The sequence below is a fragment of the Triturus cristatus genome, chromosome 5_1 (assembly GCF_964204655.1).
Source record: "Triturus cristatus chromosome 5_1, aTriCri1.1, whole genome shotgun sequence".
Classification (NCBI taxonomy): domain Eukaryota; kingdom Metazoa; phylum Chordata; class Amphibia; order Caudata; family Salamandridae; genus Triturus; species Triturus cristatus.
Genome location: NC_140587.1, coordinates 12,453,318 through 12,478,057, shown reverse-complemented (window position 1 = coordinate 12,478,057; position 24,740 = coordinate 12,453,318). Strand labels below are relative to the sequence as shown.

At 48.4% G+C, this 24,740-nt stretch overlaps 1 protein-coding gene across 1 annotated transcript in view; it reads right to left on the bottom strand.

Annotated features, from left to right (window-relative positions):
* Positions 1-1,571: 1,571 nt before the first annotated feature.
* LOC146829956 (GTPase IMAP family member 8-like) overlaps positions 1,572-24,740 on the bottom strand; it is a 318,652-nt gene continuing 295,483 nt past the window's right edge. Inside the window, exons 5-6 of the mRNA XM_085606067.1 lie at positions 13,124-13,150; positions 1,572-3,285 (exon numbers count right to left, since the gene is read on the bottom strand). Of these exons, the coding sequence (XP_085462193.1) occupies positions 2,198-3,285; positions 13,124-13,150 (1,115 nt within the window). The 3' untranslated portion in view covers positions 1,572-2,197. The remainder of the gene's footprint in view (positions 3,286-13,123; positions 13,151-24,740) is intronic.

Below are 24,740 nucleotides of genomic sequence, written 5' to 3'. Positions count from 1 at the left end.
TGCAGCTGCATATAGCACCCATCCCTCACTGCACATGGGATGCAGCTGTATATAGCACCCATCCCTCACTGCATATGTGATGCAGCTGTATATAGCACCCATCCCTCACTGCATATGTGATGCAGCTGTATATAGCACCCATCGAAAGCCAGGCTTCGTCACTGCAGATGGGTGCCTGCTGCATGCCCGTGTCTGCAAACAGCTTATTTCAGATGGTGGCTCTTTCGTTTCATATGGGCATCCGCTGTAAGTACACCGCCAGTCTCAAGCTGCACGCTTGCCAACTTTGTGAGACCAAAAATAGGATTTGTCAGGTTTTAAAACTACTAACTAGCATATGGGTGAAAACACTGAAAGTTACACTTGTTGGTCAGAGGATGACGTAACATGAATTCACTCTGTGTTTTTATTTAACTCAATATCTCTGCCCAAAACTTCCCCAAAAACAGAAAAGGGGAGAGACTGTGGCGTAACGGCCAGAGCTGCCGACTTTGAAGCTGGGCATCGACTCAACATCCTGTGATTCAGGGCAATTTATTTAATCTTCCCTTGCCTACCAAACATTAATGTGTACTTGTTTATTTTGAAACTGCGTCCCAGGGCGCAAGAAACCGCCATGACCTATAGATAAAGCTCGGTGTTCCTGGCATTTGAGGTCAAGCGGGCGGCAGAGAAGTAACAGGACTCTGTCTTTTATTCTTGCCCATAGAAGACAGGGACGTCCGCTATCTTCGTCACACACACCCGAAGGTAGGCTCTTAATCTGCAGGTTATGTCACCAGGAACCAATGTTCACACTTTGTTTAGTCTGCCATGTAACTTTCATTAAGGCGTGCAGTTGTGTTAAGGTCATTTCATTCCCGGCCCCTGACAGTGCACGAAAGATTTTCAGTAGGGGAGTCTGTTTGTGGGGCATTCACTGCCCACACATGATTACCTAATGGAAAGTTTGCTTCAAGAGCGCTGTTGTGGGCCCAGCCAATATGTTTACCTTAACATATTACGGTAATTACATTATGCACACTTCTGCGGTGCTTTTAAAAGCAGCTGTCTTAGTCTTAGGTTCTTTTTCCACAAGAGGAGCAATCCTAGTTCCGTTCCAGGGCTGAAATTCCCCAGAACATTCCCCTCACCCTTATCTGCCGCAGTTAGGACTTTCACAATTACACAGCAAGGGACGGGAATAGGGAGATGTTTAAAAAAATCAAAATATTCTACTTTTATAATTGCTCAGTTTCTGGTTAGAAGCTTTGTGCCACCTGCCTTAGTACATGGGAGTTCAGAAATTGTGTCAAATAAATGATGACTAAAAGACACAAGTTTGAAACCAGGATGTTAATTTGAGCAGCAGTTCCTATATTTTTGACATCTGTGCCACCCTCCAGAGTCAGTACTTCAAGGTGGGACCCCTCAACCCAGGGACCGCCACCTAAGCAATCTGTTTGATTTAATTATCAAAACAGTACAAAAATATGGAAACAAGTATACGTCAAACAATTACACAAGTTCCAAAATATTTTATTTGAATAACAAACAATACAAAATTTAGAGCTTTCCTTTTTAATGGGAATCTTTGCAATATTTGCTTTCATTTCTAAAAGAAATGATATGCTAGATTTGAGCATATCTCGTTGTCTTTTTTGCTCTTAATGCATGTTCATTTTTTTGGTGCTCGCCAGTACTTCACTTAAGGCTACCAAAGCATCCACGTTAGACCCGGTTTGTTGCAATTGCGCTGCTCCGGCAGATCAAGCTGAAGATACCAACTTAACGTTTAGCCTCCGATTTCTAACTCCTTCACATTTACCTAACATTTCAAATTTTTATGGTAATTATTTTTTAATAGGGTCGTTCAGTTGTACATAATGTCTTCTTGGTTATATATAAGGTGACAAAATTGCTTAGAACACTTTTTTATTATAACTTTTCAACATGGTGCACAGCATCGACACTGCTCTACAACATAGCTTAAAGACATTGACAAAGCCAATAGCTCTGGCTAAACACTTACAAGGTCCCAAAGGCGAGACCTATTGGATATGCCAATGCTTGTTTTCTTCTGCTTCTTGCCACCATGCTGACTTCTGGTTTGTTTTGTCTGGACTGCGAATTGAATCAATAAAGTTTGGTTTTGTATATTTCACAGTACATTCATAAAACTTCAGTGTAACATAATCAATCAGAATTCTAAACAGTTCTATGATTGAAACACATGTCGAAAGGCTGCAGCAGCAGCGCCGGCAATCACTCCCACGCCTTCTCCAATGACTCCTCCAACAACAGCCTGCACCTCATCTGAAAAATAAAAACGAGCGCCAACTGAGCCCCCCAAGGCTGCACCCACGACTGCCCCCTTACGAGCTCCTGCAGCAACTGCCTCCAAAAAACTTGTTTCTATCTCAGCGAGCATGGCGTCCTCGACCGTCTTTGGAACTTTATTACGTTTTTCTTCCAATTCCTTTTCATTAATTTCCAATCTCCGCTGTGTTTCTTCGCGAACTTTCTCCACCTGTTGACTTGTTATTGCCCCACGGTTTGCCTCTTGTATCCGTTTCATTTCTTGTTGTTCTTCATCCTTTATTCTTTGTATCTGTATTTTTTGCTCTTCTTGGAGTCTGCGCAGAATCTCCGTCTCTTTCTTCCTGAAGGCCTTCTCGGCCTCCTTGTACATTTTATGCTGGAAGCTGCACCCCCCGTTCTCAGTCACCATCCTGTCAATCATGCCGATCAGCTGCCCCCGCTGCTCCTCCTTTTCTCGTTCGGTGCCCTGGTTGTTGAAAGCCAGGTACCGCCTCCCTGAGGCATCGATTAACCCTCTAAGTTTTCCCTCTGCCTTCCCAATAAAGGATTCTATTGGTTCTGATAAGTCGTCTCCCCGCGTAAACAGCAGGATCATGTAGCGCTCCGCCCCTTTCCCGAATAAATATTGAATTATTTGCACCGCCATCCCTTCTTCATCGGTGAACCGCCCCGCCTGCAGGACCACCACTATGGCGTGAGGCCCCGGGACGCCGAGCACCGCGCACCGGACAATCTCTTTAATGATTTTCAGATTACTGAGGGCGGTGTCGAAGAATCCAGGGGTGTCCACGACCGCGAGGCGTCTCCCGTGGAGCTCACCCATCTCCCTCTGACACTCTGCGGTCACTGACACTGGTGAGGGTCCGGACTCAAACGCATCTCTCTCCAAGAGGGTGTTACCGACGGCGCTCTTTCCGGTGCCAGTTTTTCCCACCAGGATGATCCTCAGGGGCTCACAGCTTCCTTCAGCGCAGCCGGAGAAATCTGAAAATTAGAAAAATAAATATGAACTTGAATCCCCATCCTATTGAAAACGAACAACTAGGTACAGATAAGAACTAGAAATACACCACGGGCAATGTCTCTAGACTCTGGACATTTGGGTATTTGCCCTGCTCCCACCGGGAAAGCAAAAAATCTGGGGGTGTCAGTGGATAATAAAGTTACATAGAGTGACCACATAAGCACAGTGGTGTCAGCCTGTTTTCTGATTCTTAGAATTAAAAGGAAAATAAAGCCTTATCTTTCAGAAGGAAGTCTCAGGACGGTGGTCACGGCACTTGTTATGGTACACCTGGATTACTGCAACAGCCTTTATCTTAATGCCCAAAAACAACACATCAACAGGCTTCAGATCGCACAAAAAGTGGCGACCAGGTAGTCCGATAGAAAGGACTTCATTTTCTACACAAATCACCCGGCTAAATGGAAAACCACCTTCTCTCATCACCTTCAAGTCGCCAAGTCAGTAATCACTCCCTATGGTGAAAAAATCTCCACCACCATCTCCCCGACCTTCAAAGGGGAACTCACCATCCCCATCTACAGAACTGGGACCATTCTCATACAGGCCACCGACCCGCACCTCACCACTTTTGACCGCTACTTCCCAACACTTCTTTCCTAGTTAACTCAACTGAGACGTCAAACCATATCTCCCCAACCCACCATCACCCTTACTAATAACGTGGAACTGATCCCATCTCCCTGCCCTAAAGAACCTCTCTTCAACTCATGGACATCCACCATCACTCACTATAATCACACTACCCCTATCCCTACTCTCCGCCGCCAAACACCCACAACTATTACATCTACTGAACACACCAGGAACAACAAACTCACTATTAACAAACACCACAGCTCGGACTCTAACCTCTGCCCTCCCGCAACCATAATCCCCACAGGCACTCCCTCACAAACTACCTCTTCCTCCAACACAGACCCTTTTCCCCGACCCTTACTTCCCCCCATGTCCAACGTCATCTCCAATCCAGTGGTCACTCTCCCCCCTACTACCACTGCACACTCCCCCTCCGATGTCCCACATCCACAGACACAACCGGTCTCCACCGATTACCTCACTGTTAACCCCCGTGACATCCCCATGGCCAACGTCGTCACCAATCCTATAAACTCATTCCCCCCTAATATCACTACATGCTCCCCCTCCGCTGTCACACACCCACATACACAACCTGTCTCCACCGCTAATCTCATTGACATTCCCCGGAAATCTGACTTCTTACATAGAATTTCTCTCCCTCCTCACTGGGACAGTAGACCCTCTACTCCTCCTTTGAACTCCTTGAATGGGAGCATTACTAATCCGGCTCCCCGCATCCAACCTCTCCCCTCTCCTAACCCCACTGACTCTGTCCAATCCCCGACCCCTGTTCACTCTCCCTCCAAAGACCCAAGTCATTCTCGGCCCCTGCCTAAAACCTTAAACCTTTTCAGCTCTATAGCACAGCAACTGAACAGAAAGGAGCTGAAAATTAACTCCCTTGCTGCTGATCTCCTATACTTACAACAAGATCTTCTCAAAAGGACCAAGCCGCCGTGCTCCCTCTCCCCGGGTAGATTTCCTCCAACCCCACTCAATACCGCTCCCATGGCCCCTCAGTGCACCCCTCGCCCCTCCAGTCTGTCAGCGAGTCAGGCAGTTTGACCCAACTGGGATCGCCAACCCTTTTTGATAACAAAACCTGATGAGATCAACGACTCTTACCTCGCTTTGAGCCAGAAGTCAGCCCCTTTCCCCATCCCCGTTATTATCGGCACTAACAGAATCCCTAAAAATGTCCACTTGCCTAGACCTCCTGCTCAATACTCCTCTATCCACCTCACTCCCCCCATCATCAAGGCTCCCCGTCCTCTCTTGCATGCTCCTCAACTGCAGATCAGCAGTACAACACGCCACAGACATTGCTGAAGCTCTACTCGCTGAAGAAATTGACATCGCTTTCCTCACGGAATCCTGGCTCAATGTCCACTCCACCCCCATTCTTGACATTCTCACCCCTCCAGGGTACACCATCATCAGACAAGACAGACCGATCAAAACGGGGGAGGACTAGCCATCATCCACAAGGCAGGAATACAGATTACCAAACTTAAACCTGCAGAATACCTATCGTTTGAATACCTGGGTATCGAACTCACTGCCAAGGGCACCGCACCCATCAAATTCCACACCATCTACCATCCTCCTGGAGAGCGTACCCTTTTCCCTGAAGAACTAACAGACCTAATATCACGGTTTTCCATGACAGACACTAAAGACGTATTCCTGGGTGATCTCAATATCCACTGGAACGAAGAAGACTCCACTGCCCAGAACTTATCCAACCTACTTGAAATATATAACCTCAAACAACTCTGCAACAAACCAACTCACATCTAAGGTGCAACACTGGATGCGATCATTACCAACAATGCTCTGGTCTCTCTGAGAGCGATTTCTCCCATTGATTGGTCCGACCACCACCTCATTCTGTTCAAGATTGATGCACTTGTCTTCCACCAACCTATTAGTGATGACAAACCTAAACACTGGACCAGAAATATCAAAGCAATCCCTTTATCCAAACTTGAATCCAGGATTCATGTCCATCTTCAACTCCAACCCTCATCATCGACGGCCGATGACCTCACTACACACTTTAACTAAAAAATGACAGAGGTTCTAGACCAAGTAGCTCCTCTCAAACTCAAACAATTGAGGCGAACCAAATCTAAACCCTGGTTTAACGTGGATCTGAATTAGGAAAAGCGTCAACTCAGACATACGGAAAGGTCTTAGAGACTAAACCCCTCGACCTTACACCTAGCGCAACTTAGATCTGCTCGGCAAGCATACAAAAAACACATTTTTAGTGAAAAGGCGTCTTTCTTCCGCAGCCAACTAGATCTGGCTAAAAACAGACCAAGAGAACTCTTCAACATTGTCAAAAGCCAAACTAACTGCACTCCCTCTCAAGAAATCAAAGCCACCAATGAACGTTGTGAAGAAATTGTCACCTTCTTCACTAATAAAGTCTCGAAAATTGATCAATCCTTCATCTAAACCTCTAACCCTCCTTCCCTCTTAACCTGCCCCACTCTAACCACCCCTGACAATTCAGAAAGAGTTCTTACCAAGGACAATCAGGTCTGACCTCCAGCTGAAAAACAATGCGCATTGGTCCGACTTTGAGCTAATGTCGGAAAATGAGGTTTTAAGTATAATTTCTAACCTAAAACCTTCCTCCCACACCATGGACCCCATCCTATCCACAATCATAAAAGAACTTAACCACACCATTTCCTCTTTCTGGACAAAAATCATCAACGCCTCTCTCACCTCAGGCTGTGTCCCAGACTCCCTTCAACTTGAACAAATCACACCCATTCTCAAAAAACCAGGGGCCGACCCTGATGATCTCAACAACCTCAGACCTATCTCCAACCTCCCATTCCTTGCAAAAACATTGGAGAAATGCGTTCTCCACCAACTCAACAAACACATTGAGTTCAACCTCCTCGACACCTTTCAATCAGGTTTCAGGAAAGGCTGTTGCACGGAAACAGCTATGCTCAACGTCTCTGACGATATTCATAAGGCTTTAGATGAAGGTGATGCCTGCCTACTCATCCTTATTGACCTATCTGCAGCATTCGACACACAGTAAGTCATCCAGCGCTTCTGGAGACCATGCGCTCCGGCATCAATGGCACAGTACTAAAATGGTTCACCTCCTTCCTTCAACACCGCTCGCAACAAATTAAAATCAACTCCTGTCTCTCGAAGCGAACAAAAGTCACACTTGGGGTTGTTCGATCCCCTCTTCAATCTTTTCATGGAGCCCCTCACAATCCACTTCACTCTATGCCACTTCACTGTATGCCACTTTCCTCTATGCCACTCTACTTTACCCCACATCACTGTACCCTACATCACTCTACATTACGCCACTCTACTCGACCCCACTTCACGATTCCCCACATCACTCTACACCACTCTACTGTCCTCTGTACCACTGTATCTTACGCTACTGTACTCTACCCCACTTCACTCTATACCGCTCTACTATTTGTCAGTATACTCTATCCTACTTCACTCAACGCCACTTCACTCTACCCCACTCTACTCTATGCCACTCTACTCCATGCCTCTCTACACTATGCCACTTCACTCTAGTACACTTGCCTCTACCCTGCCAGTCTACCCCACTTCACTCTACACCACTTCACTCTACACCACTGTACTCTACAACCCTCAGTTCTACCCCACTGCAGTATATGACACTATACTCTACTCTGCACCACTCCACTCAATGCATTCCACTCTATGCCACTCTACTCTACCCCACTTCACTTTACCCCACTCTACTCTACCTCACGTCACTCTATGCCACTCTACTCTAACACACATCACTGCACCCCACTTCACTCTACACCACTCTACTCTGCGCCATTCTACTCTACCTCATTTCACACTTCCCCATTTCACTCTACGCCACTCTACTGTACTCTGTACCACTCTGTTCCATGCCACTGCTCTCTTCGGAACCTCACTCTATGCCACTTTACTCTATGCCACTCTACTCTATGCTACTTTATGTCACTCTACTATACCCTACTTCATGCAACCACTGTTATACTTGGCTTTTACAGCGGGTTTACCCCCAGACTTTTTGCTTTTTGGGTTTTGGCCTCGTTTTTGTTAGTTTTAGTTCTCTGGGCACTTTACCACTGCTATTCAGTGCTAAAGTGCATACACTCTCTGTGTAAATTGAATTATAGATTTGTGTTTTGATCATTGGCATATTTGATTTACTGGTAAATCCCTAGTACAGTGCACTGTGTGTTCCCAGGGCCTGTAAATCAAATGCTGCTAGTGGCCTGCAGCACTGACGGTTCCACTCACATGAGCAGCCTGTAAATGTAACTCAGACCTGCCACTGCAGTGTCTGTGCGGAGATTGGTACTGCCATGTAGAACTGGCAAGTGCACCCACTTGCCAGGCCCTAACCTTGCCTTTTCTTACATGTAAGACTCCCCTACGGTAGGCCCAAGGTACCCCTGTGGGCAGGGTGTAGTGTGTGTGAAAGGTAGGACATATATTGAGGTGTGTGACATGTCCTGGTAGTGAAATACAGTGTATTTCATTTTTCACCATTGAAAGGCCATCTGTTCCATAGGAAAGACTGGGAGTTTATTTATAACTTCTTATAAATATTACTTCTCATTGGGACACAATAGAAGGTGAAGTTTATTATGCCTGAACTCACAGTATAAGAATGCATCTTTTAGTAAAGATGATTTTTATATTGTGTGTTTGAAAATACCACTTTTAGAAAGCGGGTATTTTCTTGCTTAGCCATCCTGTGTGCCTCTGCTGGTTTGTGGAGTGACTGTCTGGCTTTGCAGAGACAGGAGCTGGTGATGTACATTCTCTGAAAGCCACTGGGGGGGGGGTTATGTGTGCCCTGCCTTTCCTGAATGAGTCAGGGCTGGGCTGAATAGACCTGGGCTGCATTCAGAGTAGTAGGTGGAGTTTTCACCAGCATCTGAATAGGCCTGGTCTGCATTTAGAGTGATGGGAAGAGATTTCCTTTGCACCTGAATAGGCCCTGTCTGTCTTTGACAATGCTGTCTCCAACTCCTGCTGGGAAGCTGGACCAGAGAGGACAAAACTGGTTTGGGCTGAGCACAGACCATCTCGGCACAAAAGAACAAAGAGAAACTGAGTATAAATATTGAGGCCTAGACCCCAGAACTTTAGATTACTGCTAAACTAAGGAACCTGCCAGGAAGAAGGGCTGGAAAAGCAGTCAGGACGAACTACCACTTTGCTGCATGCTCTGCTGTGTTGGCCTGCTGCTTGCTGCTTCTGTTCTGTCTTGGGCAGGGAAAGGACTGGATTGTACTTTCATCATTCTGCTGCTAGAGTTTTCTCCAAGGGCTGGAAGTAGAGCTTGCCTCCTGTTGTCTCATGGAGATAAAAGACTTCAGAGAACTCGCTGAAATCAAGGAACCTGCCAAGACGAAGAGCTGGAAAAGCTGCCAGGAGGAGTACTGCCCCTTTGCTGTGTTGTTGCTTTGTTGGGTTGGCCTGCAGTTGCTGCTTCTGCCTTGGGCAGTGAAAGGACAGGACGGAACTGTCTTTACTTGTGCTGAGTATCTCAAATGGCTTGAAGTAGAGCTTGCCTCCTGTTCTGAAGTCTCCGGGACTGCAAAGACTTCACCAACCTCTGAGTACCACTTCTGGAATTGCTGTTTCAGTTGCCACAGAGAATAGAAAAGCAACCGACTCCGTCACTGGCTCCGTGTCCTGAAGGCACTGCAGATGGCACCGCCACATCTCGCACCCCAACCCTGGTCTCACCGACGACGATGACTGCAGCCACTGAGTCACTGCTTGCACCATGGCCTGTGGGCACCGCACTCTGTACCACCTCGCTTCACTTTGCCACCCTGGTCTCACATACGCCGTCACTGCCTGCTGACACCCGTGACCGCATCGTGGCTGGGGGCACCGCTCGTAAGTTTCATGACGCACTGCCTTGTCCCACACAGCAGTTTGGGCTGACCGACACCAGCACCCGCTAACCGGCTCTGTCGCTTGGACCGCATCCTGCCAGCACCGCCTCGCACCGTAAGACTCAGTCTCACCGACACTGTCAGGACAATCGTCACCGAGCTGCTGCCTGCACCGCATCATGAGGGCACCGCACCCTGCACCACTTCCATTTTGCAATGCAACCAAGATTGATGCGCCGACCGGCTCGCACCAACGTGCCATCCGTAACGAGAAAGGTACTGTTCACGAGTCTGTCCAAGGTTTAGCTGGCCCTTTACCGATACAGTTGGCTGGAACTGTTAGACTGTTGTTTTCAGCATCGTGGTAGCCCCGGACGGAACTACAGACTCAGAAGAACTGTGTTTTTGAGATATTTCTGCAATTTTAAGGATATCTTGCAAAGTATATATTTTTAAGTACTGTATGTTGAATTATTCTCGTGTTGGATATAGAAAAATATTGGATATTTTTCTAAACTGGTGTGATGTCCTTTTGTAGTGTTTTCACTGTATTAATGCTGGTTATATGCAAATGCCTTACATACTGCCTCTGAGATAAGCCTGACTGCTCGTGCTAAGCTACCAAGGGGGTGATCAGGGGTTATTTTAGGAGTGTAACTCTCTTATCTTGACTACAAGGAAGGGTCCCTACTTGGACAAAGGTGCAAACCATTGCCCACTAGAGACCCCCATCTTTAACAACCACACTTAACTGTACCCCACTCTACTCCATGACTCTCGATTCTATGCCACTTCACTGTAGCGCACTTGCTTCACCACTATACTATACTTCACTTTACTCTGCAACTTTACTGTACGTCATTCTACTCCAAGCCACTGTTCTCTACAGCACTCCATTGTATGCTACTCCAAACCAAGTCACTATACTCCACCCCACTCTGTGCCACTCTACGCAACTCTACTGTCTTCCACACTAAGCCACTGCACTCTACTTTGCACCACTGAAGTCTAAGCCACTCTAATCCATGCCAGTGTGCTCTACCCCACTTCACTCTTTGCCCCCTCCGTTCTACACCACTCTACTCTATGCCATTGCAGTCAACAACACTGTAGTCTACACCACTCAATTGTACGCCACACTACTCTATCCCACTTCATGCTACGCCACTTCACTTAACGCCACTTCACTTGATGTCACTGTACTTTAGGCGACACAATCTTTTTGCTTATTTACTATTTGCTTACCTTATTCACTTTTTCTTTGTATCCCTATTTATTGGATGCTTTGTGTGTTATCCTTATTTGATGTTTTTGAGTTTTATTTTAGAAGTACATATTCTATACCTCCTTAACTGAAATATGCTTCTTTCGCAATTGAAGCTCACATATGCCTCAAAGTTGCCAAATGTATTGCTCACCGTATAACGTTGCTCCTCAACAGCGCCCTTGTCTAACCTTCAACCAACCTAGCCATATTCATACATACTGCTCACTATACAATGCCTCTCCTGCACAGTGCCCTGTCTAGCCTTCTAAGAAATAAGTCTCGGTACTCCCTTACTTCCCTTTATATTGCTGTTTAACTGTATCCAGACGTAAAACTCTCGAACAATGTTCCCACACAAACCACTCGATACTGCATTTGTGAGATATGGACGCAACTCATGGAGCATCAGGTATCCTAATAATCTCGCCAATAATGCAAAAAAGATTCTCAAACACAGACTACTGAAACAACACCAGGAAACACTAATAGCTGCAACGGCAATACGAAAACTGACTTTGTCTTCTATTCCAAACACCGTGGAAATCTGAAAAACCTCCACCTTCAAGTTACTAAGTCAATCAAAACATCCTATGGAACAAAACTCACCGAGTCCCCCCAGTCCCGAACCTCTAGAGGTGAAATCACTATCTCTATTTTCAGAACAGGGAACATACTTATACAAACCTAAGACTGTCACCTCGCCATCTTTGATCGACACTTTTCATCACTTTTCACTGCATTAACACAACAAGGCCATGTGTCCCAAACTTCTCTATCTCCCTCACCTTGGACAATTAACGCAGAACCAGCCCGCCTTCCTTTCTTCACTGACTCGCTATGCAACTCTGTGCCACCCTTTGACACTCTTAGCAGCTGCTCTGCCGTCATTAACACACTCTGCCAACAAATACCCACTAGAATGACTTCACTTGCTTCCACCCTATCCGCAAACACACGGTTATAAAACTTGTGGATGCGCAACTCGAACCTTACAGCGCAGACCCCAACTACAGACCGTCTACTGAACTCCCTGTGGACGCACCCTTCCTTACCAATACAGACCCTACTCAGCTTGCTCAGTTCACCTTCACTTTCAGTCCCATTGACATTGGCCACCCCCCCCCCCCCCCCCCAGCATAACGCACTTCCTTCTCTATACTCAAGACTTGATGCGATTCCTACCACTCTCAAGGTTGGAACCAGAAACAATACACTTATCCATCTCCTGACCTGAATGGAGAAAAAACTTGTCTCTCTAGCTAATGGCATCTTGCATCTAAGACAGGACCTTGCAAGTCAGGCCAAGTTAGCCCACCCGCACACCCTGAATACTTATAAATCCACTCTCCACACAGGTTCTCCATATAACTGCCATATAACACACCCTCTGGCCCTCCACTCCCTTGTGCCATCAGTCCCACAGGCCACACGAGCTCTCAGCACTGGAAGCTGATTCTATCAGTGACTCTTACCTCATAAAGAACTAGAATATGATTCATAAACCTTCCTCCACAATCCCAGTAAAGAATCTTTAGAATGATCTGCTTGCCCAGACCACCTGCTCAGTGCACCACAATTCAAACATCACATACTACCAATGATAATCCCTGCAGTCTCTCATGCATGCTATAGGTCAGCAGTTCAACGCGCTACAGATATTGCTGAAACTATACTCAGTGAAGAAGTAGATATCGATTTCCTCACGGAATCCTGGCTTAATGACCACTCTACCCCAATCCTAGACCTGCTTACCCCACCTGGATACATCATCATCAGTCATGACAGCCCTGTCATCCCGTCCAATGGTTGTGGCCGAGTCACGGTTGGAGCCTTTTATAGCGCCACATGGCATCATTGAGGAGCTAATACTGTTGAAAAGTCCCTTGTACACAGTTCGGACACCCAGAATATATTTAGAAGGTTGGCAATCTGTTTTCACAAGAGTTTGAGGTGTTTAAGACTTTTATTGTAGCATTGAACTTTATACAATGCAAACATATTGGAGAACATACATAGATAATTATTTACCTCTCCATGTGTTGCTATTCATTGTACCTGCAGAAAAATAATTTAGACAAAAAGCATAAGAGATAAACTTTAATGAGTAGCAAAAATGATAAACAATAATTCTAGCATTCACACTGATGTACAATTGTATTTTGTACAAATGAATTTACATGCTGGAGAGCACATGTCATTAACTGTGGGTAACCTAATATGAGAAAACTGTGTGCGCACATTATTCGCATTAGGAGTTACAGCATTACTGCACGCAAAGTCCAAAGGAAATACACAGGCAGCCTTTCAAAAAGGTCTGAAAATGAAACATACGATCAATGTCATAATTTTAGTGCAAGACATTATACCCATTTAGAAAAAAACAGCAAGTCACACAAATGCTTTGGACTATCTATTGACAAAACAAAACAAGCATTTGCAATGCAATAGGTTTTGCATTTGTAAAAGTTTATTGGCATTGTTCATGACAATGCCTTTTTTATCTATTTTATAAAACAAACACATAAATAAATGCCATTATCATTTACAAAGCCAATAGCTAGTGTTGCATTATTATTAGCCAACTGCTCACACTTTTATAATGCGAGACCTATTGCCCTGGGGGTAGGCTGCAGCATCATCCATCAAACAGACCCATTATCATTCACCATCATGCCTAATATATATATCAACCACATACATCCACACAACCACCGGTACAACATTGGGAGCAGCTCATAAGAATGTTTATTTAAAAAACTATGAAATTCTCTTTTAAAACACGGCGTTAGAAGAAAATTAATAACCATGGGACAAAAAAAGCCTTTCCATCTGAAATAACCTAAGGCATTCGCTGCGAAAAGCACAATTAAATAATGTTATGGCTCTGTTACAAAATCTAAAGACCCCTGAAATGTGCCAGTTGTGATGTCATATGTGAACCATAACTCACACTCTGTTATGCACTGCTAATGACCTCATACATGACATCACTGATTATATCTGAAATTACATCATTGATGGCAACATTGAACACATCATAGCTGACATAATAAGGCCAGTGACGTCATTTTCATCACTTTTTTCTTTAATCCATTATTCTTTGTCACACTCATTTTTCAATAACGCAAGCATGTCGGCCCCTATATGTACAGATAATAAAGCAGTCAGTCTGGGCGGGGGTAGAGGAGAAGCTATAAGAAGTTATTTTCCAGATCCACTGTGAGACACCGGGGTCTGTCATCTGAAATGGAAGCCTTTATCATTTGAGAAAATTTATGTTCAAACCACGAAAATGGGAACTGCATTTCCCGGTGACTAAAAGCGCCAGCACTCTGAAACTTTATTTTTGCCATCACGACGCAAACGAGCAGTTCATGTCAGTGACAATTAGATGGGGGAACCAATGAATATATACAGATGTGTATGGTAAGGAGGTCCCTGTGGCATCTTGTTAATGTTCTCAGTTTACAGCTAAAGCACATGCTGAAAAATCCATTCGCTCATGTTCTCCTACTGGGGTGTATGTGTGTGTGTGTGTGTGTGTGTGTGTGTGTGTGCGTGCGTGCGCGATGTGGAAGAAGAAAGAGGTAGGGGTGTGTGCATCAGAGTGAAAGTGTGTGTGTGAAAGAGAATGGGAGAGAGGGAAAGAGCGTGTGCGCGTGTGTGTAGACATGCAGAAGAACGCATGTGAAAGACTGTTTTTGTGTGAGAGGGCGTGGGTCAGGGTGAGAGAGAATTTCTATGTTTGTGTGTTGGAGAGAGAGAACTGAGAAAGAACTAGAGGCAAACAGAACCAGGTGTAAGGGGCAGAGACTGTGTGGCAATGTACGTGTGTGTGTGTGTGTGTGTGCGTGGTTGTGTGTGCGTGCGCACAACAACGAGTGAGATTGTTTGTGAGCACTGCAGAAGTCCTCGCTGGACAGGGACCGTGACTGGGCCCTTGGAGCCGCCTGAGCTCTGGCAGCCGCGACTCTCGCATCCAATGCGAGCTTACCTCACACCTTAGTGACGTCTCAGCAGTGAGCCAATGACAATGCTTTTAAGCCGAGTAACGCCGTGGGAGAAAAGTTACGCCACGGGTGTCCCGAAACAGCAAGCGGCAAGACTGATGCACCAGCTGCATCTTCAGCCCTCGTCGATGTAAAGTCCAGGCGCCCTGAGAAAAAAAACAAGCATTGGCATAGCCAATAGGTCTCGCCTTTGGGACCTTTTAAGTGTTCAGCCAGAGCAATTGACTTTGCCAATGTATTTAAGCTGTGCTGTAGAGAAGTGTGGCTGCTGAAAAGTTATAATAAAAGTGTCAGAAGCATTTTTGTTACCTTATATATGACCAAGAAGGCTTTATGTACAACTGAATGACCATATTAGAAAAAGTATTTACAATAAAAATGTCCTCAGTTTTCTTTTGTCCTTGCAATGCTGGCAACTTGTTTCTGCCGTTTCAATGGTTGTTTGTTCTAGCTTTTTTTGAGGGGGCACAAATAATCGGAGGGTGAAGGTTTCAAACTAGTACCTCTATTATAACACTAGCAGCAGACAAACGCTAAGGGAGAATCAGATGCCAAATTCCAAGAGCAGGCTGAGGTGGTGCTGAGTGATGCTGAGGTGGTGGTGTACTGGTGCAAACGCGATGCGGAATGAAACTGATGATGCGGAGTGATGTCGAGGTGGTGGTGCTGCACTGGTGTTCAGGGGGTGCAGAGGTGGTGCTCAGGTGGTACTGAGTGATGCAGAGCTGGTGCTGTGGTGATGCTGAGGTGGTGTTGCACGGATGTTGAGGTGGTGCTGTGCTGATTTTGAAGTAGTGCTGTGTTGGTGCTGAATTGCTGCGGAGGTGGGGCTGCACTGGCGATGATACACTGATGTGGAGGTGGTGTTATGCCGATGCAGAGATAGTACTGCACTGGTGATGAGGTGGTGCTGAGCTGGTGATGCACTGATGAGGAGGTGTTGCGGATGCTGAGATGGTGCTGTAGTGGTACTGTGCTGACGTGGTGCTGAGTGATACGGATGTGGTGCTGAGTGATGCTGCTGTGGTAGCGCTGAGAGACTCTGTGGTGGCGTTGAATGATGCGGAGATGGTGCAGAGTTGGCACCGAGTGGTGCGGAGGCAGCGCTGAGAGACGCGGAGGCAGCACTGAGAGACAGTGAGTGATGCTGTGGTGGCCCTGAGTGGATGCTGTGGTGGAGCTCAGTGATGCTGTGGTGGCGCTTTGCTATTTAAGCAAGACCTCATAAGAGGGTGAGCACCCAGATTACCACCTTCAGAGACTTCCCATTACCATACCAGCACTATTTTACTCCCCTCAGCACTGCCACACAACTGGCTTCCAAGCACTATATAATTTATTTGGGAGTTTCCCATACCCACTGCAGAGCACTGAACTTGCAGAAACACCAAATCAATGCAGATTATCAAATCCCATTATGCGTGTAGGAGATGATTGTGGCGTTGCAGCCAGATCTCCTGACTCTGGACCTGAGGAACGGGGTTCGAGTCTCGACAGTCATTTCAACATCCTGTAATTCTGGGCAAATCAATTATTCCTTCTGTGCAAAAATACCCCCAAAAACTTGTGTAATATAGCTGATGGTCATGTAAAGCGCTCCAATACCTTTGGGTCGAGTTCGCGCTATGCAAAATTTCAAAAAATAAAAATACATAAAAAATCCAAACGTTTCTACAGCTCAAATGCTATGAGGTCTAGGAAACAGCCAGAAAAGCTAACTCTGGGTTTGAATTGTACACCGATTTCTTCAGAAATTAAGTATGCAGCAACAGTGATCACCTAACGACAATCACAGAACTGTGGCATCTGTGCGTTTACCTGTTGATATCATCATCAATTTGAGGCCTTTCTCACGCTGAATGCTATGTACAATGGGACATAGTAGGCAAAAGCGATTTCTCAATGACGGCTTTACTCGCCACCAGACATTGTTTCCTGCCCATCCTTGTCTTGGTGTCTTATGTTGCGACCAAGGCCTTCACGTGGACCCAGAAGATGCCCTCTGTCATGTCGGGGGGGTGCCTCGTCCTTTGAGGAATAAACCCCCACTCGTGCCTCCCAGCAAGGGCATGCGGTGGATGGAGGGCACAGAGAGCGTGGAGGAATAAGTTGGTATAGTGCTTCATGCCAGACGTGTAGCCCCGAAGCACTTTCCAAGCAGTTACGGGACCATGCAAGTTTAGGGGAGTGGGTGCGCCTCGCTTTTCGGTGGTGCCGGAGTGGGAGGCAAACCAAAGATGGGGGGAGGTGATGGGGACTCACGTGTGTCATATATTGGGTGGTGGGGGCTAGGGCAGAAGTGGGTGAGCAACAGGAGCCAATGAGAAGGGGAGAGGGGGAAAAGAGGGTGGCTTATGGGGAGAAACGAATGGGGAGGGGGTAAATGGGAAGAGAATCGAAGGGAGGAAAGGGGAAGGCTTGAGAGAAGAAGGGAGGGGGTCACAGAGAGGGTGAGGGGAGAAGGAATAGCGGTGTGTGAAAAGTAAAGAGTGAGAGAGGAGCAGGTGGACTCGGAGAAAAAAATAATTAAAAGGAGGTGGGAGGGAGAGAGAAGGCATTGATGGGTGAAAGAGTGAAGCGAGGTAGCCAGCATAAGCTGGAGAGGATGCGAGAATGAAAGCCCTCCCCCCACCCTGTGCAGGTGGACACGATAATAACACAGGGAACTGGCAGCGGGGGTGTAAAGGGACAGTCTAAGGAGGAGGGGGCGATGCCGGTGAGTGGAAGAGAACGAACAGCGGGACTCAGAGGCAGATGAAGGCAAACGCATTGAGAGAGTGGAGGGTGGAGAAAAAACGAAGGAGGAAGCGAAGGCTACAACAAAAAAAAAATAATAATTGCTGAAAAATATTTTTTACTCTTAACACAACCGCCTGGATCATGCTTTTGGGTCAATTGCACGGAAAACAATTGCCAAAAACTGAAGTAAGCGTCTTTTCAAATAACTAATTTCTCATTTATTTACTGAAATGGAATTAAACTTCTGCTGGGGTTCAATACACATTGCAAGTTTGTGTGAAACCGCTCATTCAAATGTGCTCCTTTTTTGTTATTTCATGTATCTCACTCGATGTCATGTAAAAACAAGCGTTGGCCGCGCGCGAGCGGCTGGAGACGCAATATGTGGTGGGGAGGGGGAGAAGCGGGAGTTGTGTGTGCGCGTGCGTCATCGTGATCGCGATCGCTCTGAAAGCGAAAGTGATCACGATCGCGATGACGCACGAGTTTTCAAAGTGCTGCTGGCGGCCGGCTGCGCGCGTGCACGATCGCGTGAACGCAAGCGTTAGGCCAGCCAGCAGCACTTTGAAAAGCCCACATACAAAATGTCTCTTCGAGCCTTTGGCTCAGCGAGACCTAAAAACCTTTGCAAAGTCGCAGCTTTAAAAACAATCAAATAAACTAAAGAAAACAAGCATTGGCCGCGCGGCAGTAAAAGTAACGCCGCGCGGCCGTGAAAGCAAAAGTCGTCGCGATCATTCTGAAAGCGAAAGTGATCATGATCACGATGACGTGCTAAAGCAGCGGGGGAGGGGCATGGTGCTGAAGGCTGGCGCAGGAAAGGCAGATGGCTGGGCATTCTACACACTTTGGATAATTTCTCATACCACAGCCCATGAGCCGCCTATAACACAAAGAGAAACGCAGAAATGCAGAAACTAAAAGGAACGTTTACCTCCATTAAAACAACAACTGAGAGGCTGTAGTGGGTCAAACGATTTTAAACAGGCAGAAACAGTTTAGGTTTGAAAGTAAAACATGCAAATGCCGGTTTAGAAATCATGTAAAAAAAGAGCGGTTTGGCCTTTATTCACAAACTATATTGGGCCGCTTTTAAAGTGGAAAGGAAAAATAAATCTAGTTGTGTTCTTTCTGTTGTGAATGACTCAACAATAAGGGGACAAGAAACGAAATCACCTTGGCCCTTGTTTTATTCACATTATTTTGAAAATTAGTTTCATCTATGTTGCAACATTTTGTTTGTCATCGAAAGGGTCACTGTTAGAAATGGGATTTCTGGTTGGCTAAGGCTTGTGCCAAAGCCAGGCAGGATCCACCACTCCAGCCAGGGCAAGGGAGTTACACACGGAAGATAACCCCTGCTCACCCCCTTGGTCCTCTGCATGAAATTACCCCTTCGGTGCAGCTGCCCTCTGCGAGCGGGGCAGCTGGGGTGAAAAACTCTATGGGGCCCGGGCACCTCTCAGCCCTCACGTTGGAGCGGCCCGCTGCCAGACGGGGCTGCTCAGACTTTGTGCCTTGTACTGACCATACCACAAAGAACTACCATGGAGCCCCACTCACCGGCTGGGGGCAGGACTCCTCCGGACCTCGCTCTCATCGCTGGCACTTGGCTCTTCCTCTGGTCACACTGTGGCTGCCCGCGGGGCTCCCTCTTAACCACGGAAGCCTCGCCTGGGATGTCGCTCGGTCGCGGCCTGCTCCTGCAGCCTCTCTCCTTCACCCGGGCCCACTCCTGGGACCCCGGGCTTCTCACCGGAGCTCGTGGAGGTGGGGTAGGCTCCCGTCCTCCTCAACACGTCCCGGCGCGGGGTAGGTCTTTGAATGCCACTCACGCTTCTGGCCTCTTCCGCTTCCGTCCACAGGCCCCGCCCGCAACCAGGCGGGCCGCGGTCACCTCCCTCTTCGCAGCAGCAGCGAGGGGTGGGCTCCCTCATAGTTGAAAATAAATACCAAGCGGCCATGTGGGGTGGGCACCCACCATTTAAATAACAAAATGAGTGGGGGTGGGCACCTGCTGCTTGGGGCATTATGGGGAATCCCTTACACCGAGATTCCCCCCATCAAGTCGAGCAGCCCAGCGCTGCGGAGCCCTCGTGCTCCTCCTTGGGGAAAATAGGAAAATCCAATATAGCACTCACGAGGCGCTAGCAGCAGGCAAAGGTCCTGCAGAAAAATAATCAGTCCTTAGAGGAAGGGGCAATGCAGGGCCCAGGGAGTCAAGCCCTCCTGGCATCCCCCCCGGGCCCCAGCAGGATCAGCACACCAGAGTACAGAACTGAACATATTCATGGGGTCACAGCCCCTATATTTATATTAACATTTCCCTTTGTGTCACAGCACAGGGCTTGGGGGTACCAATCAGAACTGGAGCCAGCATTGTACAGCCTGGGCACAGTCCTATTCAGAGTCAGAGGATTACTCCTCCCACTACTCCCAACCCAGGTGTCCCATTCAGCCCAGCGCTGACTCACCCTGCCCCTCCTGGAGCCACCCATACCTCTCAGCTCCTGTCACTCACAAGCCAGACATGCAATTCACATCAGGCAGGCAGACACATAACGCACAGAAATGCCAACTTCTAAAAGTGGTAATAATAAATCTGCGCACACCATTCCGCAGCATTTATTCTCACGATTTCATACATACCAGACTTGACCACACAGCTCCTCTCATAACAGGAACTCCACTGACACACACGTCTCAGGGAATCCCCCATGCATTCCTATGGAAGGGCAGGCCAACCTTCCTACAGGTACACAGAGAGCGCACACACTTTACACTGGACCACAGTGCTAAAGTGCCCAGAGGCCTAAAACCACTAACACTACATAGGGAAAAGGTTAGGAGGAATGCAAAAAGTTTTGATGTGAACCTGCCAAAAGGGCCAAGTCCAACAGTCACCTAAATTCAACTCTCAACAACTACCACCACCAGCTCAAAGCAACAAAACTGGAATTCCTTACATGCCGGATAGAAACCAGTGCGCACCAAACCAAGGGACTCTTCACCATCATCATAGAGTTCACCTTCTCGTCAGTCACAGAAAACTCAATCCCTCTGTTAGACCTGTCAGCCCTAGGGTGGTCTTCCCCTGTATTTTTGATCGTGCCTCATTTTTTCCACCCTCATGTTTGTGTTGGACTTAGGTCTCCAGGCGCCTTTTCATTGCCAAGCAGTGTTAAGGTGCAGGTGCTCCCTTCCCCTAAGATGGCTGCCACAGGCCCCTGCTACTGCGGAGTGGCCTTTCTAGTGCACCCTAGCTGCCAGGAGCTGGCTGGAACCCCACAACAATGTGGCGACACCAGCCCGCCTTTTTTGTCCTATACCTAGAGTGGGGAAGCTCCTGGAATGTGCTGGAACCTTCTAGAAGAAGGGTGGGGTTTTACTTTTGCCGCCTTAGGAGGTGGTCACCTGACCTAGGGCTACTTAACAGAGGGAGGGAACTTTTTCTAGTCAGTTGGGGTAAAGCAGACCTGGGGAACCCACGCAGGAGTTTTAGGCGGTAGGGCCTAGGCAGGGACTTATGCCTCTGAAGGTGACAGGGTTTAGGCACTGCCCTTTAGGTGAGTGAGGGATCCTGTACTACCCACTAATCTAGCCCAGCGGTAGGGACACCCCGGGGCGATCTGCCAAGCTTGACTAGGAGGGAACTAGTCACCAACTCAACCCCCCCCCCCCACGGAACAGAATCCCTAAGGGCGCCAGGGACATCTGCGCCATTAAGTGACTGAAACCTATTGCTGAAGCTTACTACTGAAACCTATCACTGAAGCTTACTACTGAAACCTATTGCTGAAGCTTACTACTGAAACCTATTGCTAAAAGCTACTGCTGAAACTGAATGCTGAAACTTCCAAGCTGAGAACTACTGCTGGACTGCTGGGGGATCAACCAGGTACTAGCGCTGAGACCCCTGCGCTCCCCGACCTTGCCTGGGACCCCCCTAGTCAGTCCTGCCACAGGCGCTGGGCGCCGACGTCACCCCTTAATTTTAGCCCCCCCCTGGCGTGGGGATTCGAGGCGCACTCACCGCTGCGGCCCGGGGCCCAGAAGCCTGCCCCCATCATCACCGGGGCCCGCGGAGAAGCCCGGGGACCCGCCGCTGCCGTCGCAGCCGAGGTATCGCGGTCCGGGGGCGGAGAAGGCCGCAGGAAGGCAGCGAAGGCCGCGTAGGCCCGAAGCCAGGCACTCAGGTCACCTGACGGGGGCGGACTGCCTAACGCCGCCCCCGCCGTAGTGCCATTGGTTGGTTGGGCCGCGCCCCCGCAGACCGCACTGCCATTGGCGGCTGCGGGCGCGGACCTCTGCAGCAGCGAGGAAATCCCTGGAACCCTGCGGAGCTCCCAGGCCACGTCTGGCCTATTCGGGAGCCCCGCGCCATCCCCCTTCGACCCGGACGTCGCCGGGAGGGAGCCGAAGTGCGCACTGCCCAGATCCGAGTGCCGGAGCAGACGGCCGTGACCCGCGAGGGTCGAAGAATCAGGTAACCCCTGGGGGAGGCGGGCGGAAGGCCGGAGAGAGGCCATGGACTCGCCCCTCCCCCGGGGAAGTGCTCCGTAAGCCGGGTGGGCCTCCACTGACCCCGACGAGGGAATAGGCCGACCCGGGCCCCTCGCCCCTGCCGGGCTCCCTAACTGACCCGCCTGCCATCGGGAAGCTCGGAGTACTGGCCCAGAACCCTTGCCCCCAGCACCTCTCGCCCTCTGAAGGGCTCCCGGAGAATACTGTGGGCCCCGTTGTGGAACTAGAGGCTCTGCTGAAGCGCCACTCCCGAAGCGCTCTTGATATTTGGAGACACCACTCCACTGGAGGGCCCATGTACAGCGCTGGGTTACATGTCCGGCTTTGAGGCGCTATTAGTTTGCCAGGTGTAGCGCCACGTTCTATGCATTGCTGTGAGGCGCTATTTATTTGCCATGTGTAGCGCTATGTGCCATGTCATGCTGTGAAGCGCTTTTCAGATGTTGTGTGCAGCACTATGCTCGTAGGCCTGCTTTAACGCGCTATTCGAATGCATTTGTGCAATGCAATGTCGCTAGGCCATGTTTTAACGCGCTAGAAATTGGCTATGTGCAGCGCTATGGTCCTAGGTCTGATTTAAAGCCTTATTCAATTGCTATGTGTAGCGTTATGTTCCTATGCCTGATTTTGAACGCTGTTTAGTTGCTACGCGCAGCGCTATGTTTAACCACTGTGTTTGACGCTCCGCAGGATCCCCAGGTGGCGTGCTTGGGTTCCATACCAGGTTTAATGTATTCAGGTATTGCCCAGTGAAATGTAATGAAATGCTTTTTGAACTTGACATTTACATGTATTCAGGTGTTGCCAATTGAAACCTAATGAACTGCTTTTGAATCCAACCGGATTTAGATAAACTGATTGATTTTCATTGAACATACTGTGTGGTGTCAATTATTGCATGCGCTTCCTGCTTCAGGGGTTGTGTGTGCTGTATGGTTGCTTCACACGTAAGCCTTCGGGTTCCCAACCGCTCGAGTCACGTTACCCCCTTAGGGCCCGGTGACCCCAGGTCCTACATTGGTGGCAGCGGTGGGATAAGGACCTGTGACCATACAGCACCCTCCAGTGAAGCGGAGGGCGCCGCAATTAGACGCCTATTGTGGTTAAGCTCTACAACTGTTATTGCTGCACTTATTGAATTCCACTGTCCAGACTGAGGGTGTAGAATCCTAGTTAGCCTGACACTATCACCCGTATCCTAGTATTTTTTTTCTCCTTAGTATCTAGGTCCCCACCTGTCACGATGGAATTCCGGTTAGCCGACCTCGAGGGGTACACTGTAAGGCAACTGAGAGAATTCGGGCAGGGGATGGGGGTGCCTGGGGTGCGGAAGGTCAAAGGACCGGAACTCCGCACCGCCTTAAGGGCATGGGTAGAGGCCCACCCAGAGGGGAGAGGGGATGAGCGACAGGAGGCGCAGGATGCACCTCAGGAGGAGAGCGCGCAGGAGGTACTAGACCTGCTCAATGTGGACGTGTCTGAAAATGTGCCACCAGGGAGACGTTCTGGGGCCAGTAGTAGGACAGGGTCTAGGAGGAGCGCGTCTCCAGAGGAGTATGAGGACAGGAGGGAGGAGAGGCAGTTGAAGTGGGAGCTAGCCAAGTTAGAGCAAGAAAGGGAGAATAGAAGATGGGCAATGGAAGAAAAGAACCTGGCGCACAAGCTTCAGCTGAAGGAGCTGGAGCTGCGCGCTCTCCAGTTGAATGCGTCCAATAAGGACAATGGTGGCAGCGTACCAAAGGTTCCACAGGAGCCGAAATTCTACTTGCCCAAAGACGTCATTGCCAGTTACACGAGGGGGGATGATATTGCCAAGTGGCTGGAGGCATACCAGGTGGCCTTAACAGCCCATGGGGTACCTGAGAGTAGCTGGGGGGGTGGCCTGTATCGCTACATACCTCCCGATGTCAGGGACACCCTTTTGTATTTAGCCAAGGCGGATCAGGTCAGGTATGCCCCCATGAAAGAGGCCTTACTAAAGAAATTTGGTCTCAACCCCGAGAGGTACCGGCAGAAGTTCCGTGGCAGCCATAAGCTGTCCACGCAAAATTGGGTGGATTTCTTTGATTACGCCCGCAAGGCACTAGATGGTTGGGTGCGTGGCAGCGAGGTTCAGGACTACCAAGGGTTATACAATCTTTTTTTACGGGAGCACCTCTTGGATAAGTGCTTTCCGGAGCTGCGCCAACATCTGGTGGACCGCAAGTTAACGGATCCCCGTGAGCTTGCGGAGGAGGCAGATATTTGGGTGAGCACCCGGGTGTCTCACAAGGGCCCCGGGGGAGATGGCTCGAAAGGCAGACAGGGTTTCCTCCAGAAGAAAGAGGGGGGAGATAAAAAGGTGGAGTTCTCAAAAGGTCCCCAAAATAAGT